At 40.7% G+C, this 15,192-nt stretch overlaps 1 protein-coding gene across 5 annotated transcripts in view; it reads left to right on the top strand.

Moving 5' to 3' along the window:
- Window positions 1–15,192, top strand: part of Sh3rf1 (SH3 domain containing ring finger 1) — a 152,896-nt gene that overhangs the window by 111,169 nt on the left and 26,535 nt on the right. For all 5 annotated transcript variants that reach the window (XM_074055007.1, XM_074055010.1, XM_074055009.1 and 2 more), the window contains 3 exons: window positions 5,403–5,513; window positions 12,824–12,990; window positions 14,564–14,734. In XM_074055007.1, coding sequence (XP_073911108.1) covers window positions 5,403–5,513; window positions 12,824–12,990; window positions 14,564–14,734 — 449 coding nt within the window. The remainder of the gene's footprint in view (window positions 1–5,402; window positions 5,514–12,823; window positions 12,991–14,563; window positions 14,735–15,192) is intronic.

Consider the following 15,192-nt stretch of genomic DNA (forward strand, 5'->3'; position numbering starts at 1 on the left):
AGCAACTGCGCAATTTTATAAAACCACACATTATACTTTGGAAGATCCTGCCAAACTTAAGATGCTTATTTGAGGGCTCAGTGTAGAGGCTCACACCGGTAATCCTAGCTACTCAGGAGGCAGAGATTGGGAAGCTCGCAGTTTGAGCCAATCTGGGCAATTAATAAACCAGTGTGGTGGTGCATGTCTGTGATTTCAGCTGTGACTGACCCTACCTGAAAAATAACTAAAAACACACACATTAAAAAAAGGGCTGGGGGCTTGGCTCAAGTGGTAGAGTGCCTGTCTAGCAAGCATAAGGCCCTGAGATCAAGCGCCAGTGCCACCAAAGAAGAAAGGTGCTTTAGTTGAGACTCATAATGTTGGATAGGAAGAAACATGTAATTTGAATTAGAAATTGACCTTGCATTTTTATTTCATTTATTTATTTATTTTTAAATTTCTTTTATTCATATGTGCATACAACAATTGGGTAATTGCTCCCCCCTTCTCCCCACCCCCTTGCTTCCAGGCAGAAACTTGTTTTGCCCTTATCTCTAATTTTGTTGAAGAGAGAGTATAAGCAATAATAGGAAGGACCAAGGGTTTTTGCTAGTTGAGATAAGGATGGCTATACAGGGAGACTCCTCGCATTGCTTTCCTGTACATATGTGTTACGTTCTAAATTGATTCTTCTTGAACTAACATTTTCTCTAGTTCCTGATCCCTTCTCCTATTGGCATCCGTTGCTTTAAAGTTTCTGCATTAGTTCTTTGCATTGAAGACATCAAATGCTATCTTCTTTTTTTGGGTTACCTACCTATCCTCATACCTCCCTGTGTGCTCTCGCCTCATCATGTGATGAAAGTCCATTCCCTTTGTTGTGTTTGTCGTTGATCTAAAGTCCGCATGTGAGGGAGAACATACGATTTTTGGTCTTCTGGGCCTGGCTAACCTCACTCAGGATGATGTTCTCCAGTTCCATCCATTTGCTTGCAAATGATAAGATTTCATTTTTCTTCATGGCTGCGTAAAATTCCATTGTTTGACCTTGCATTTTTAAAAGCTCATTAGTTCATCCAGGCTTTGGACTGCCTTAAAAAAACAGCTCCCCATTATTCTTGTGTTAGCGAAAATGCCTGAGTTGATTGTGAACATTCATTCCTCCATTTAGCAAGTGTTCATTGAGTGCCTAAAATGTAGGACTTCCCTGTGTCAGGCCTTAAAACTGGACTGCAAAATCAGCCTAATATGGCCCTTTGTCATTATCCAATTAGAGTACAGCTGTGTTTCCCTAAAGGTCAAAGAGTCAAGGCCAAAATAGCCCAACATAAGCAGGAGAAATGTCTTTCTAGTCTCATGTGTCATTTTTTAAAAATTCACACATATTTTACATTTTATTCCAACAATGTAGCTTTGGGTTTTTTTCCTTTGAGTATAAAAATGAAATACTGCCCTTAAAAGAGACAGAAAGAAACATATAGTCCCAGTCCTAAAGAAGTTTATACAGTGCCTGAGTTGGATCACAGAATAAAAAATTCACAATGTAGTTTTTGGTGTTCCTTGCAAATTTTATTAAAGATTTTTTTTTTTTTTTTTACCATTTATTTGCTACTGCCCTTCTAGATTCATGTTGCATGTTGGGAATTAAATACAGTAATTTTCTGAATGGAACTGTAGGTTTTTTTGTTTGTTTGTTTGTTTGTTTGTTTGGTACTGAGGTTTGAAGTCAGTCTCACACTTGCTAGGTAGGCACTCTTCCACTTGAGCCATTCCACCAGCTTGAGGATTGTGATTTTTTGACATTTTTACACACACACACACACACACACACACTAGATCGTGAGTACCATAAGGACAGGGTCTTTGTGTTGTTCACTGATAGCATCCCATATGGCAAACACGAGAGCACTCAACAAACGTTTGTTGGATGGATAAGTCAGTTGAAAATGGGTAGAGGGAGAAAGAATGTTATTTTACATGTAACCGATTACCCTGTGTGAAGAAAAGATGTGAGCTGTAGATCAGAGCACAAACAGGAAATTTTTTAATAAGGTTCTGAAGGAGGAGCTGGAAAAGTTGGCCTTCACAAATAGAGAATTCAGTCATTTTGACTTTTTTATCTTGTAATCTAGCAATATTTCCACAATGAGATTTTCTTGAAGACAAGCTTCTGTTAAGAATAGTGACAACACTGAGCTTTGAAAGAGTAGACTGTCATTTTTTGGCAGTAGAGAAAATTAAAAAGGAAGATGAGCGGAGTGGTTGCATCTTCTGTAGGAAACTCAGCCGTCAGGTATGGGCATGTCTGAAGCTGCCACAGAGCTGGGAGTGAGGGCTATAAGAGTGGAGCTGTTTTTGTTTGTGTTTGAGTAGCTTAGGAAACAAGGCTCTTTCTGTGTTCCATTAAGACAGTTTCCCCTTCAACACTGCACCCCTCCTCCCATATTCCAGTTGGTTCTGTTTTCAGTGGTAGTCTTTTGCCTCAGGGGAAAGTTATTTCTAGAAGATGGGAGGTGTTCGCAATGCTGCCAGGTTTCTCCCGCCTAGGTTTACAGAAAACACCACTTATTTAGGGCATTTTGTGCCTTGAAAGGAACCACAGTCCACAAGAAAGCACTGAGTACTGTAGTGTGTGTGACAACAAGCACGCTCCTAACCATGGAGACCAGCATGCGTGGGAAATGGCCTGTGGGCTGCCCTTTTCCTTTATCTGCAGATGTGAGTGAGGCCCGTTGCTGAATCTATCTCTTGATATTGGCCGGATTTCTGTCTTCCTACCTTTAGCCTCAATTTTCCTTCCTTCTGCTTTTTCCCCATCATATGTTAGTTAGAGTTAGGTTTGGTTGCAATTATTAGAAGGTCAAGAGTAAGGGACCTAAAGAAGTAGCGTTCATCTTTCTGTCATCCAAATGAAATCTCGGTGTAGCAGTTGAGTGCTGGTGTGATGGCTCCACAAAGTTAGTAGGGACTTGGCTTCTTTCACTTCCCCTCTTCACCCTGTGAGAATGTCCTTCTCCTCTATATTTTTAGATGACAATTAAGAGACATCTCTCATTGTCACATCCTGGTATCACTGTCACAATATATCTGGCAGCAGGATGGTAAAATGGACAAAAGGGAGCAAAGCTTGCCATTGTGTTTAGTGACTGTGGAGTAATGACTGGATTTTTCTTTTCTTCTCCCTAACCTATACTGGGGACTGAATCCTGGACTTTGCACCCACTCTACCATTTGAGCCACACCCCTAGCCCTTTTAGTTTTTTATTTTGTTTTTGAGTCAAGCTCTTGCCACTACCTTTGCCTGGGCTGGCCTCCAACTCAATGTCCTCCTGCCTCCACCTCCCAAGTTACTGGAATTACAGGCATTCACCACTATAGCGTATTTGAATTTTTAAATACACAAACTGAAAGATGCCTTTCAGGCTGTGCTGTGCATGTGGAAGCACACGATGGTACAAGCAACCAATGTGTTCTGTCTGTTCCTCTGACCACACCTAGGATACCTTTTGGCCTGTGTCACGTGGAGAAGTGATTGCTAATATTAAGTGCTCCTGTGGAAGTTTTGTATTCCCTCAGGGATAGCAAGAAGGCCCATCCACCTACTCCTATTTGGATCCCCCAACTCTTCCCTCTTCTTTAGTACTTTTTGGTAAAGGAGACTGACTCATTTCTGCAATTCCACAAGAAAAGGATGAGCAAATCAGATTCTCAGGTTGTCCCTCTTCAACATTTACATTGGGCATGCTTACCTCAGCCCATTTCCTTCTGTTTGTTGTGCTTCTCAGTGGTTTTTCTTGGTAACTTCTCTTCCTTTGCTCCTGTTCTAGGAGTGGCCCTATGTTAAAGTGGTGATTGCAAGAGTCTCTGTGTTCACTCCTCAACTGTGAGGGCAGAGACCTCAGGGAGCCTCTGGCCCAACTCCCCCTTGGGGTCCGGAGACAGAATCACCTATCCTAGGATCTTGAGGTCACTAGCAGCTAATTATTTTGGCTCCCAGGGTGGGGCTTTTAGAGAAATGTCTGTCAATAATGAAATCTTTCTTAGCTTTTTGTAGAGTCAGGTCAGGAAGCTGTATTTTTTTTTTTTTCTGTCCCAAAGATTCTTTGATAAGGATAGCTATTTTGAGTGGAGCTTCATTGCATAAGAAAGGCTACTTCTTTTGTGTGGTGCCAACTTTCAGATGTCCTTGAGTGTATATCTAAACGATTTATTGGATAATATAGCTAAAAGCAATGGCTATATCCTAGAATGAAAACCAGCGTGCTGCCTTTAGAAATAGGTTGGGAATAGGCTTTCATTCACAAGGAGAGACAGAGGGCGAGGGTATGGGGAGAAACTCTTGTTAGTGGCACCCATGGATACATCAATATATGGACTTGTAGGTACACATGTACTGTGAAAAGGTTGTAGAATCCAGGTGTAGCTCAGGTTTATTTGTGAAAACAAAGTGTATGATGTAATGCTGCTAATCCCTGGCTTTCATAGGGCCTAACCAGGGAGAAGCTGAAAGTCTTCTTCAGGCCTTCTGGGAACTAATCTCTGAGGATCTCTTTGACCTGATAATACTTTCCTTAATTTATGGAAATTGAAGAAACATGTTTGAGGTTGTATTTTTATTATTATAAGCCTACCATTCTTAGGTATCATTGTTACCTTGCAGACACACGGTACAACCTCTGTGGCCTCCATACATGTTGAAAGAAAAACACTATTTGTTCAGAAGTGTACCCCTCCCCCTTCTGCAAATCATGGAGCACTGTTGCATTCTGCAGTTAGACCTGCTCTGAAACCTGAGTGAAATTGATCGAGTAATTGAACACAGGCAATGAAATGACCTGAATAACTCAATTTCCTTCTAGTAGATTAATCTTGGGTTAGTATCATGGATAAGACACCTTTGAAATCAACTAATTTGGCTTGACATTGTTCCTTTAAAGGTTTTATAAGTAATTGTCTGCTGTAGGCATGTCTAGGCAGTTGTAATTTAATTATGCAGCCTTTCTGAAAGGTAGAGGTCATGAAGAATGATCTTGAAAATAGCATGATACCCTAAGAATTTTACATAGACCTAACATATCTGAAAGGTGGCTATTCAGCCTCAACCCACCTTAGCAGGCTTTCCAGGGGAATTGCCAGAAAGCTACTCGAGCCTGCAGTCTGATCATTCATGGTTGCTACAACGTGAAAGCTAGCAGCAGTTAACTCTGTTATAGAACATTGCCCTAACCACCATTTGTCCATGGTTCCCCAGCATCTGGTAAAATGCCTGGTCCAAATTCAGTAAGCAGTAAATTTGGGTTTGAAGAAACCCCAAAAGGGATTCCGCCTTCCCAAAAATAACTGAAGATATAGATGTCTTAATGCCACTTCCTGCCAGTGAAATTTGGTCTTTGTTTTAATAACTTGTGTTTTCTTGGCAGGTTCATATAAGTACCACGGGGTTAATCGTGACCCCACCCCCAAGTAGTCCAGTGACAACTGGCCCCTCGTTCACTTTCCCATCAGACGTTCCCTACCAGGCTGCCCTTGGAGTAAGTATAGTTTCTCTGTCATTTTTTACTTTTCTTTGAAATGTCTGGTCATGTTAATCTGACTTGGTCTCCTAACACCTGCAGTTTACACTGGTACTTGCTAGGTGGGATGGATCTCTCTTTCTTCCATTATCTCTGCTAATCTTACAAAAAATTAGACAGTGTCTTGCCTACAGCCTGCAAAACTTCTAACGGTGAAAATCAGTGGCCTAAAGCTGTTAGAAGAACTCTGAAAAATAACATTTAATTTCATTACAGTTCAACTTGATTTCCTCAAGGCTTATTCTTTATTTCTTTGGAGTTTCTAGACTCTGCTTATTTGTTTTAAAGGCACATTATAGAAATACTGAGGCAATGGGTTCTAAAGACTAAATGGTTTGCTTTGAGTCACATAATAAAGATTTCAACACTTACCTTCTATTGGTGCAGCTGGTAGTTGTGGCTTTAAAAAGCACCTGCTGTCCCAGGAGACTGCCTTACATTGCATCCTTTTGATTTTCCTTTTGAAAATACAGCATCCTACAGATAGAATTAATCACTATTTACTTAAAAAACATGTGAGTGGAGGAAATTAACAGAGAGAACTAGAGTAGCCAAAGGAGACAGATACAAAGAAGAACATGAGAAAGAAAATTAAGAGGGAAGAAACATTGGGCTGTGGTGGCTGACACCTGTGACCCCAGTTACTCAGGAGACAGTGCTAGGAGGATCACATTTGGATACAGCCCAGGCAAAATGTTAGCAAGACTCCATCTCAACAAAAAAGCTGGGTGTGGTGCTATGCACCCATTTATGGGAGGCATAAATAGAAGGACTGAGGTCCACACCCACCCAGAAAAAAGTGTGACTCTACTTGGAAAATAACTAAAGCAAAAAGGGCTGGAGGGCTGGACATCAGTGGCTCAGGCCTGAATCCTAGCTACTCAGGAGGCAGCGATCAGGAGAATTGTGGTTCAAAGTCAGCCAGGCCAAATAGTTTGTGAGACCCTATCTCAAAAATACCCAAGAACAACAGCAACAAAAAGGTCTGGAGGCATTGCTCAAGTAGAAGAGCACCTGCCTAGTAAGCGTGAGGCCCTGAGTTCAAACTTCAGTATCACAGAAAGCCGGGGAGAGGGCTGGATGGGGAAACAAATGTAACCATTGATAATAAAACAGTAGTGCCTGCTTCCTGACATTGTAGACAGGTGAACTGCAAGGAACTGACAATTATAAGACACCTCTCATCTAGGCTAATACCTTGGCTTATTCTTTCAGACTCTTGGTCTAGTACTGAGTTGAATGAGACTAGATATCACCTTTAAATCAGATTGCTTCAGTACCTGTACCATGGCATCACCCTACCTGATCCTACACCTGTAATGATGATGCTCTCAGAAAAACAGTGTGGTCTGATGATGGGATACAGGCCTGGTATGAAACAGACCTGGATTTGAAGCCCAGCTCAGTCACTTACATATATGACCATGGAAAAGGTACTCAGTGTGTTGGAATCTTAGCGTCCCTGCTTATAAAATGGCATCGGTAATATCTGTGCCGCAGAGTTAGAACACAGAGAGGGATGGCTTGTACTGATCTCATTATTGGTCCCTACTAAGGACTATTGCAAATTTGGTGACTGCCATGTGCCACAGGTTTACCCTTAGAATGACCAGGAGGGTCTGATTCACTTTGTCATGGTTTTCTCTGTGCTCTGTACCAGCAACAGTGAGGCTTCTAAGCAGCTGGTTTGTTTTTAGGTTGTGGATTTTATATACATTGTAAAGATTATATTTTACTCTGCTAGACTGCTTAGAGCCAAATTTGTAGCTCTCCCCCGCCCCAGCAAGGACCTCACAGCATACTAGTCAAAACGTTGGCTTCATCTAGTTTTATTATCTTCATTTTTCTTATTTTATATTTATTGTTTTAATATATTTTATAAATAATAAAAGATTGATCTTGAAACAAGGTGGAGTTATTACCTAACTTGACTTAGACTTTTGAAAACTTTTTATAGAGTTAAATATGTTCTTGTATTTAAATGGAAGTTAATAATGTCAGGTTAGAGGTTACAGGGTTTTTTTTTTTTTATCTTCTCTGAATAATTACAGCTTCCTTGGCTATATAACTGTTTGGTAAAGAAGAAGTTGTCTTGATTCATCTGGAAAGAAGATGAATTTCAGCTAACATTTATTAAATGTGGTTTCCGTGAGATTCTATTAGCCCTGGATGTTTGACTGGAGCCAAATTTCATAACCATTCTGCCCTCTAATCACCAGGGTAGACTCTCCCCTTTACTTCCCGCCCCCAGTGCAAACATACAGCCACTTGTTATTTCCATTTCCACATGGCTACCTTGCGTGGAAAAATTCTGACATGATTTCTTAAGGGGAAAAAGAAGACTGACTTTTCTGATCTTAGAAAAATTAATGAGCAGAAAAGACATAAGGCTGGCTGAGTTTCAGCCCTTGTGAACCAAAAATTTTACAATATAGTAAATAGCCAGTTCCTCTTAGCTGAGGGCTTTCTCTAGGTAAATCAGTGGGATGGGTCACAGGAGAGCATGAATGTATAAAAATTAATTTACATTCAGCCATTTTATCCTAAGACTATATAAGAAAGCCTGCATGTTAAGCAAGAGAAAAGATTATTAAGCAGTATGTCTGCTATGCCAATTCCACTTAATGAAAAACTAATTATAAACAGACTTGTCTGTCATCCCAGGAGATGTCTAGATCTCAGAGTCCCTGGTAGGTTGGATTTAATATTTTTGGTTTAAGTGGAAAGATCTCAATAGCATGTTCTCTCTGCATATTACATTAATTGTGGCAAGTATTCTATGTGAAATTTGAAATATTTCTGAAGACTTTTGAGGACTATCACAACCATAGTATGGCAGCTTGGTAGAAAAGAACCTAGTCTTTTCACAGTGTAGATTTATAGATAATTAAGTATCACTACTAGAGTAGGAAATAAAAATTATTTCTAGTGCTTCTTATAAAGTGACACTTTATCTCTTATGCAGAATGAATTTATTAGTATATGCCTCCTACATTTCACATGCAATAGCTGAAATATCTAACATTATGAACAAATGTGATACTACAGATACCTAATGCAGACATTAAAGTATTAATAATAGTGTTTTGTTTTCTGGTTTTGTGAGACAAGGAAAGTGAAGATCCTAGTCTTGTAGCTCCTGTAAAATGGCAGAAAGACTTTTAGAACAATCCTTTATATTCTATACGAGTGTTTAGCTGTAAAGGGTCAGTAATGGCCAAATACCACCCATGGCCAATTTACAAACAGATTTAATTCCAAAAGTGTGTGTGTGTGTGTATAAGTGTAAGGAACAACATTAAGTGATGTCAGGTCTCAGAATAGCCAGTACGTAGTTAGTCCACTGTAGCTCATGGTGGAGGCTAAGCAGACCCCATTTCTTTCAGCAGGAACAGGGAAGGGCTATGGAAGTAGGGGTCAGAGACCACCAAACTTGGTAGTTTGGGAGGTAGAAGTGGAGCCTTTAGAATTGGCAGGAGTTCTAAAAATTAGGATGAGGGATGGGATATGGTGAAAAAGTTCAGAGCAACAACAGAAAAAGGACTCTAGGATGCTAGGAACAGAGACATCTTGATCTAAGTACTGTTGCTTTAAGAGAGGATTAGATGCATAGAATGTTTTCTTATTCATGAACTTGTTGAGGATGTCTTGCTAAGGGCCAGCATTGCAGCGATGAGTAAGATAGTCTCTGACGTCACAGTCTTGTGAGACATAACAATAACTTCCATTTATTGAGCTTAAAGGCAATTTACATGAACTGTCTCTAATTGTTAACTCCATCTCTCAGATTGGTATAATAAGGCATAGAGATTTTTTTTTCCTTTTTCTTTTATTATTCATATGTGCATACAAGGCTTGGTTCATTTCTTCCCCCTGCCCCCACCCCCTCCCTTACCACCCACTCCGCCCCCTCCCTCTCCCCCCCCCAATACCCAGCAGAAACTATTTTGCCCTTATTTCTAATTTTGTTGAAGAGAGAGTATAAGCAATAATAGGAAGGAACAAGGGTTTTTGCTGGTTGAGATAAGGGTAGCTATACAGGGAGTTGACTCACATTGATTTTTCTGTGCGTGGGTGTTACCTTCTAGGTTAATTCTTTTTGATCTAACCTTTTCTCTAGTACCTGTTCCCCTTTTCCTATTGGCCAGGCATAGAGATCTTATGTAATTTATGCAACTAACTACTGGAGAAATTTACCTTATATGGTAAATGTGGAACAATAATTACAGGAAATGCATGGAAATGCTGCTGAAATTGTTAACACTATTGATTCATGGAGCATCTTCATGCAGTAGCTTGAACTATTCCTTCATGGACCAATGTGCATTTCCACAGAAAGACCACTGAGAGATGGTGCTGTATAGGGACTACAGTGGATTGATTGGAAATTGGGTGTTTGTAAAGAAATGATGATGGGATTGGGAAATATTAAGTGATACTTGCCCAAAAGACCATTTTCTACCCTGGAAGGGGTACAAGGGAGATCCACACACAAGAGACAGTTGGAAAGGAAATGAACCTTTTATTGTCAATTGAACTTGTGCCTCAAACACTAATGCAAAGCATTTTGCTGGTGGGCTGGTCTTCAGCCCTTGGCCCAGGCTGGAGACTAACTGCACATTGTACCTCTCTTTAGCCAAGTTCAGCTCTAACTACTCTCTAGGCTGGTTGCATGAAAGGGCAAGAAGAGAAAAGAGTGCCAGAAAGGACAGGTTTCACACGCATGTGCTTGAACTTGTCAGTCGCAAGTTCCCTAGCACACGTGGTCTATCAGTGTCCCAGAATATTGCTCCTGAGAGGGAAGACACCTTTTCCCTGGATGCTTACTCTAGCAAAGGAGGGTAGTCAAGGACTGCGCTAAGAGGCTGGGCCAGGGTTGGAATCTGTCCCCTTTTCTGGTCACAAAGCCCAGGCTACTTCTACAAGGCTAATTGGGTAGGGGTTGGGGGGAATAGGAGCAGAAGCTGCACATGGCAAAAGATGGCCATTCCACATTAGCAGGCCACTCCTAAACAAAATGTGACCTTTGTTTCTAGTAGGCCAGTGGTGTTTTTGCTGGTGAGGAGGGTACATCTTGGCCTCAGGTGCCTGTGCTGGCCCAGACTACAGCATAAAAGGCAGGTCTCCAGGTCAGTTCTGGGTGAATGAAAGGCTGTGGTTTGCTCTATAGAAATTTCAGATCTTGCAGGATAGCACATCGCCTGAAGCACAGTGCATGGTGTATTACCTTTTGAACTTCCACATCCCCAGATTATTTGAGCTTGCGTTGTTTATAAAGCAACCCACAGAGCTTCCTAGTGTGCAACAGCAGAGCTCTATGATCTTACCAATTCCACAGGACCAAGAAGCATCTAGCAATCTGATTGGAATCAGGCTTTCTCTCTTGGTCGTATGCACATTCACAATGTTGGAAGAATTCTGCCCAGTTTTATAAAGACCATCTCTTTTGTTTCAACCACAAAAAGAGAGAGAGAACTGCATTTTCTCTGAGGCACAACCTTTGGGATCTTTCAGAATATCCTCTCTTCTGCCATATCTTAGCCTCTAACTCTCTCTGTGCAGAAGCAATGCCCATGAAGCATTTGGTTACTGTACTCTGTAATGATAAAAAGTGGCCTTTCTTTACATTCTGTTAAAATGTGGCATATGTTTTTATCAAGTCCATAGATGTTTTTTGCCTTTTTCTTCTGAGGGCCAATTTAGTTCCACTTCTTTTTATAAAGTAAGATATCATGGATCGTTTTAATTTCCTCTTTGAGCCCATACCATTTGTTTTCTGCCTTTCCATAGCCACACTATTTTGAGATTGGGCTTAGAAAGAGTTAAATGAAAATCAATTAAGTGGTAATTTCACAGTTTCTCCATCTATTACTCTGTTTCCAGTTAGACTTGTTATCTCACCCGTCAAGCAGCTGATACATTATTAGCTTTCAACTGCTCAGGTCACATTTGTTGACTATTTTACCAGGACTGTCTGTTTCTCTCTACTTTGTCACTGGAAGGAGGCCAAACAGAATGAATGTTTGACCTTCCTCTGCTTGAAAGTCCAGATCATGCAAATTCCAGAGCTTGAACAAATCTTAATGCTGCCATGTTCTGTTCGGAGAGTGGGAGTAACTTTTTCACAATGTTCTAACTTTTTGAACCAACCTCTGCCTTCGCCAGGTTAGCACTCTAAGTAGCTCCACACCTCATTTCTCTTCTGCACTAAATGTTCTGTAATGTCTGAAATAGTTGGAGCACATGTCTAGAAATTTGAAGTTTGTTCCTACTATATTTAATATGTTTCTGGAACTACATTAATAGACAAATGAGATTCAATTAATTCCAAAAGTAGCAATAAAATGACTTATCTATGTTTACAAATCATCAGATTTTTCTCATTAATATGCTGATATGTAGAAACAATTTATGTTTCTTAGGTACATTCTTTAGTCCCTTTATTTCTCCTTTGATTCAATTTTGACATGTTGTGGTTCAAAGATTTGGGAAGGGTGAGGTGGAGGTTCAGGCAGTCTTTGTGTCCTGTTTTCCCAGGAGTGTCAGTATACAGACCCTAAAGAACTATCTGAGGTTTATAGATCAGAAAGTAACAATTGCTGCATTGATTTTCAAAGGCATGGAGTCCTGTAGGCAGAATGCCATTAGGCTGTGCTATAAAGGAAACAGCAGCTTTTCACTGGTGTACTTGTTAAAGATTACCAGCCTTGATAGTCCTAAATTTCAAAAGCTGGCAAAGTTAAAAAAAGAGTAAGAAAAAGTAGCAACAATAGCCCAGTGACTGTGGCTTGCTATTGTTTGGGCTTTATGGAGACCAGGCATCAAAAGAAGTTTCCTTCCAAAGAAATGATTTGAGATATAATACAGCTAAATTGTTTTGTGTTGTATTTAAGTTTCAGGTTACTTAAAAAAACAGTCACAAATTAATTCCTAGAAAGCAGTATGACATTATAGCAGCATTTGGATTCTTGACCAAATCTGTACTTAAAAGGGTGTTAATCTTAGTATTATGTACAATTGTTGAATTTTTTTCTTTCCCTCCTCCTAAGGTGATTACTTACCTGTTTGAGAAAAGGTTGCTGTGGCTTTAAGATGAATTCTTAAAGGGAGCTTTCTAGGAAGCAGCCTGCTGGGTCTGCTATGTGTGGATTCCATCAAAGTCTTGTCCTGTGGATTTTGGGTTCCTTTTCCCTTCCACCTTCAACAGAAGTCGTAAATAAATATTTTGTTGTTCTCTCTCCCTCTTCTTTATCTTTTTTCTATACCAGACTATGAATCCTCCTCTACCCCCACCCCCGCTCCTGGCTGCCACTGTCTTGGCCTCTACACCACCAGGCGCTGCTGCCACCCCTGCTGCTGCTGGAATGGGACCAAGACCTGTGGCAGGATCCAGTGACCAGATTGCACATTTACGGCCTCAGACTCGCCCCAGTGTGTAAGTGAAGGTGTCGTTTATTACTGTTTTAACATTCACTTAAAACTAGGCCCAAACAGCAGAGATAGAGACCGTTCTGAGAAGAGCTGGTGATGGGCTTATGGCTCACCAAGTGGTTTGTGTTCTGTAAACTTCTACCCCATCATGCATATAATTCAGAAACACCTTAAACAAAATGGGCCTAACATGTACTTGCTAGATGGCTGTCCCGCTGAGCAAGGCCTTTCATACTCAGGGGAGCATACTGCTTGCTTCTTATGAGGAGCAGGTGTAAGGGACTGCCCCTCTTTGTAGGCTTTGGGCTTTTTGTCTTCATTTTCATTCCTTGTAGCAGGATATTAAGGAACTGGAAGTTATTCCACACAAATTAGGCCTAACTCCAGTCTGCATATAAAAAGCTTGAGTCCCCAGCAGTGAGTGTCCAGAAAGGTCTAATTGTCCTGCGCAGAGTTTACTGATGGCAGAAAGCACAGATTGTTGTAGCTCCCATCTGACCAGTTCGGAGCGCTGTAAGAACTCTAGGTTAGCGTGACCTGCCTGGTTTCTGTGTGTGCATAGGCACAATCACCATCCTTTACAAAGTTGTTTTGTACTCTCTGTGACCTAGACTATCTCTGCTTTTGACTTTTTCAAATTCAATCTGCTTCCTGGCTGAGCAGACAGAAGCAGGTGCAGCCCAAGCCTCTAGGGTCAGCTTGTGTTGGAAGGCAGCATATTGTGCTTCCTGATGGGGTTTTATACCTTATGTCCTCATTTAAGGCTACTTCCCAAGTCTCCAGGTACCATTTAAAGAGCTATTTTCCCAGTGGGGATACCAGCGAGGTGGGCACTCAGGGCAGCAGCATTAATTCACACAACACAAAGGCCATTTGGTAGAATACTCACTTCCACACTGGGAGGGATGGGTTCAGCTGCTCTTAACACATTTAAAATGTAGGCAGCAAAATCTTTTTCAATGGTGATTTGCCAATGCTATTGACAGGTTGAAAGATTTTACTTCCTGTCTATATTTATACAATATATTCAAGACTTTGCAAGAGTTTTGAGGGTTTTTTCTATTTTTTTTTTTTGTTGTTTATTTTTTTTTGGAGGGGGGGTGGTACTGGGATTTGAACTCCGGCCTTTGTACTTGCTAGGCAGGAGCTCTGCCACACCTCCAGCCCTTTTTGCTCTGGTTACTCTGGAGGTGAAGGTCTCACTTTTTGACAGGCCAGTCTGGACTGTGACCTTCCTGTTTTATACTTCCCACTATAGCTGGGATGACAGGCATATACCACCATGCCCAGATTTTTTTTTTCTTCTGTTGAAATGAGGGTCTTGCAGCCATATGATCCTTTGTGATCTCAGCTTCCTACGTAGCTTATAAGGACAGCCACCTTTGTGCCCAGCTATTGGTTAATAGGGGTTCTCTTGAATTTTTTTGCCCAGACTGACCTTGAACTTCGATCCTCCCAATCTCAGTCTCCTGAATAGCTATGATTACAGACCTGAGCCATCGGTGTCTGCCAAGCAAGATTTTTGAATACCTTGGGGTTTGTCTGTTGGCCTGAGATCAGCCTTTTCTCCCATCTAGGTGTGTTGCTGTATATCCATACACTCCCCGGAAAGAAGATGAACTAGAGCTGAGGAAAGGGGAGATGTTTTTGGTATTTGAGCGTTGCCAGGATGGCTGGTTCAAAGGCACGTCAATGCATACCAGCAAGATTGGGGTTTTCCCTGGCAATTATGTGGCACCAGTCACAAGGTATGGTTTTGAGTGAATAGTGTACTAAGTTCTAAACAGAGAAGCTTTGTTCTTTTTTCAGGGTTTTCAGCCTTTTCAGATTCCTACTAGAATTATAATTGCCTGTTACATAGCCAAAGCTTTTAAAATCCATATCTATATCTGCTAAAATCCCTTCTAACAGTAAGATTCTCAGCTTACTTTTCACATGGATACGTGTTGAAATTATAGGTTTCTACCAATAAATGTCCTGGGTTGCAAGCTATTTGGTTTAATTTATATTTGAGAAGACTTAACTGTGCCATTTTCAGTTATTTTTTTCCTAGAAAATAAAAGGCATAATATTAAAATAAATATCAGCTGTATTGTTAATACTTACATGTTTATGTGATGCCTACTGTATTCCAGACAGACAGAGCTTTAAATACATTACATCTATTAACTCTTAGTCCTTAACTCACTGAAGTCGTTATGATTAT

This window comes from Castor canadensis, chromosome 14 (genome assembly GCF_047511655.1).
Source record: "Castor canadensis chromosome 14, mCasCan1.hap1v2, whole genome shotgun sequence".
Classification (NCBI taxonomy): domain Eukaryota; kingdom Metazoa; phylum Chordata; class Mammalia; order Rodentia; family Castoridae; genus Castor; species Castor canadensis.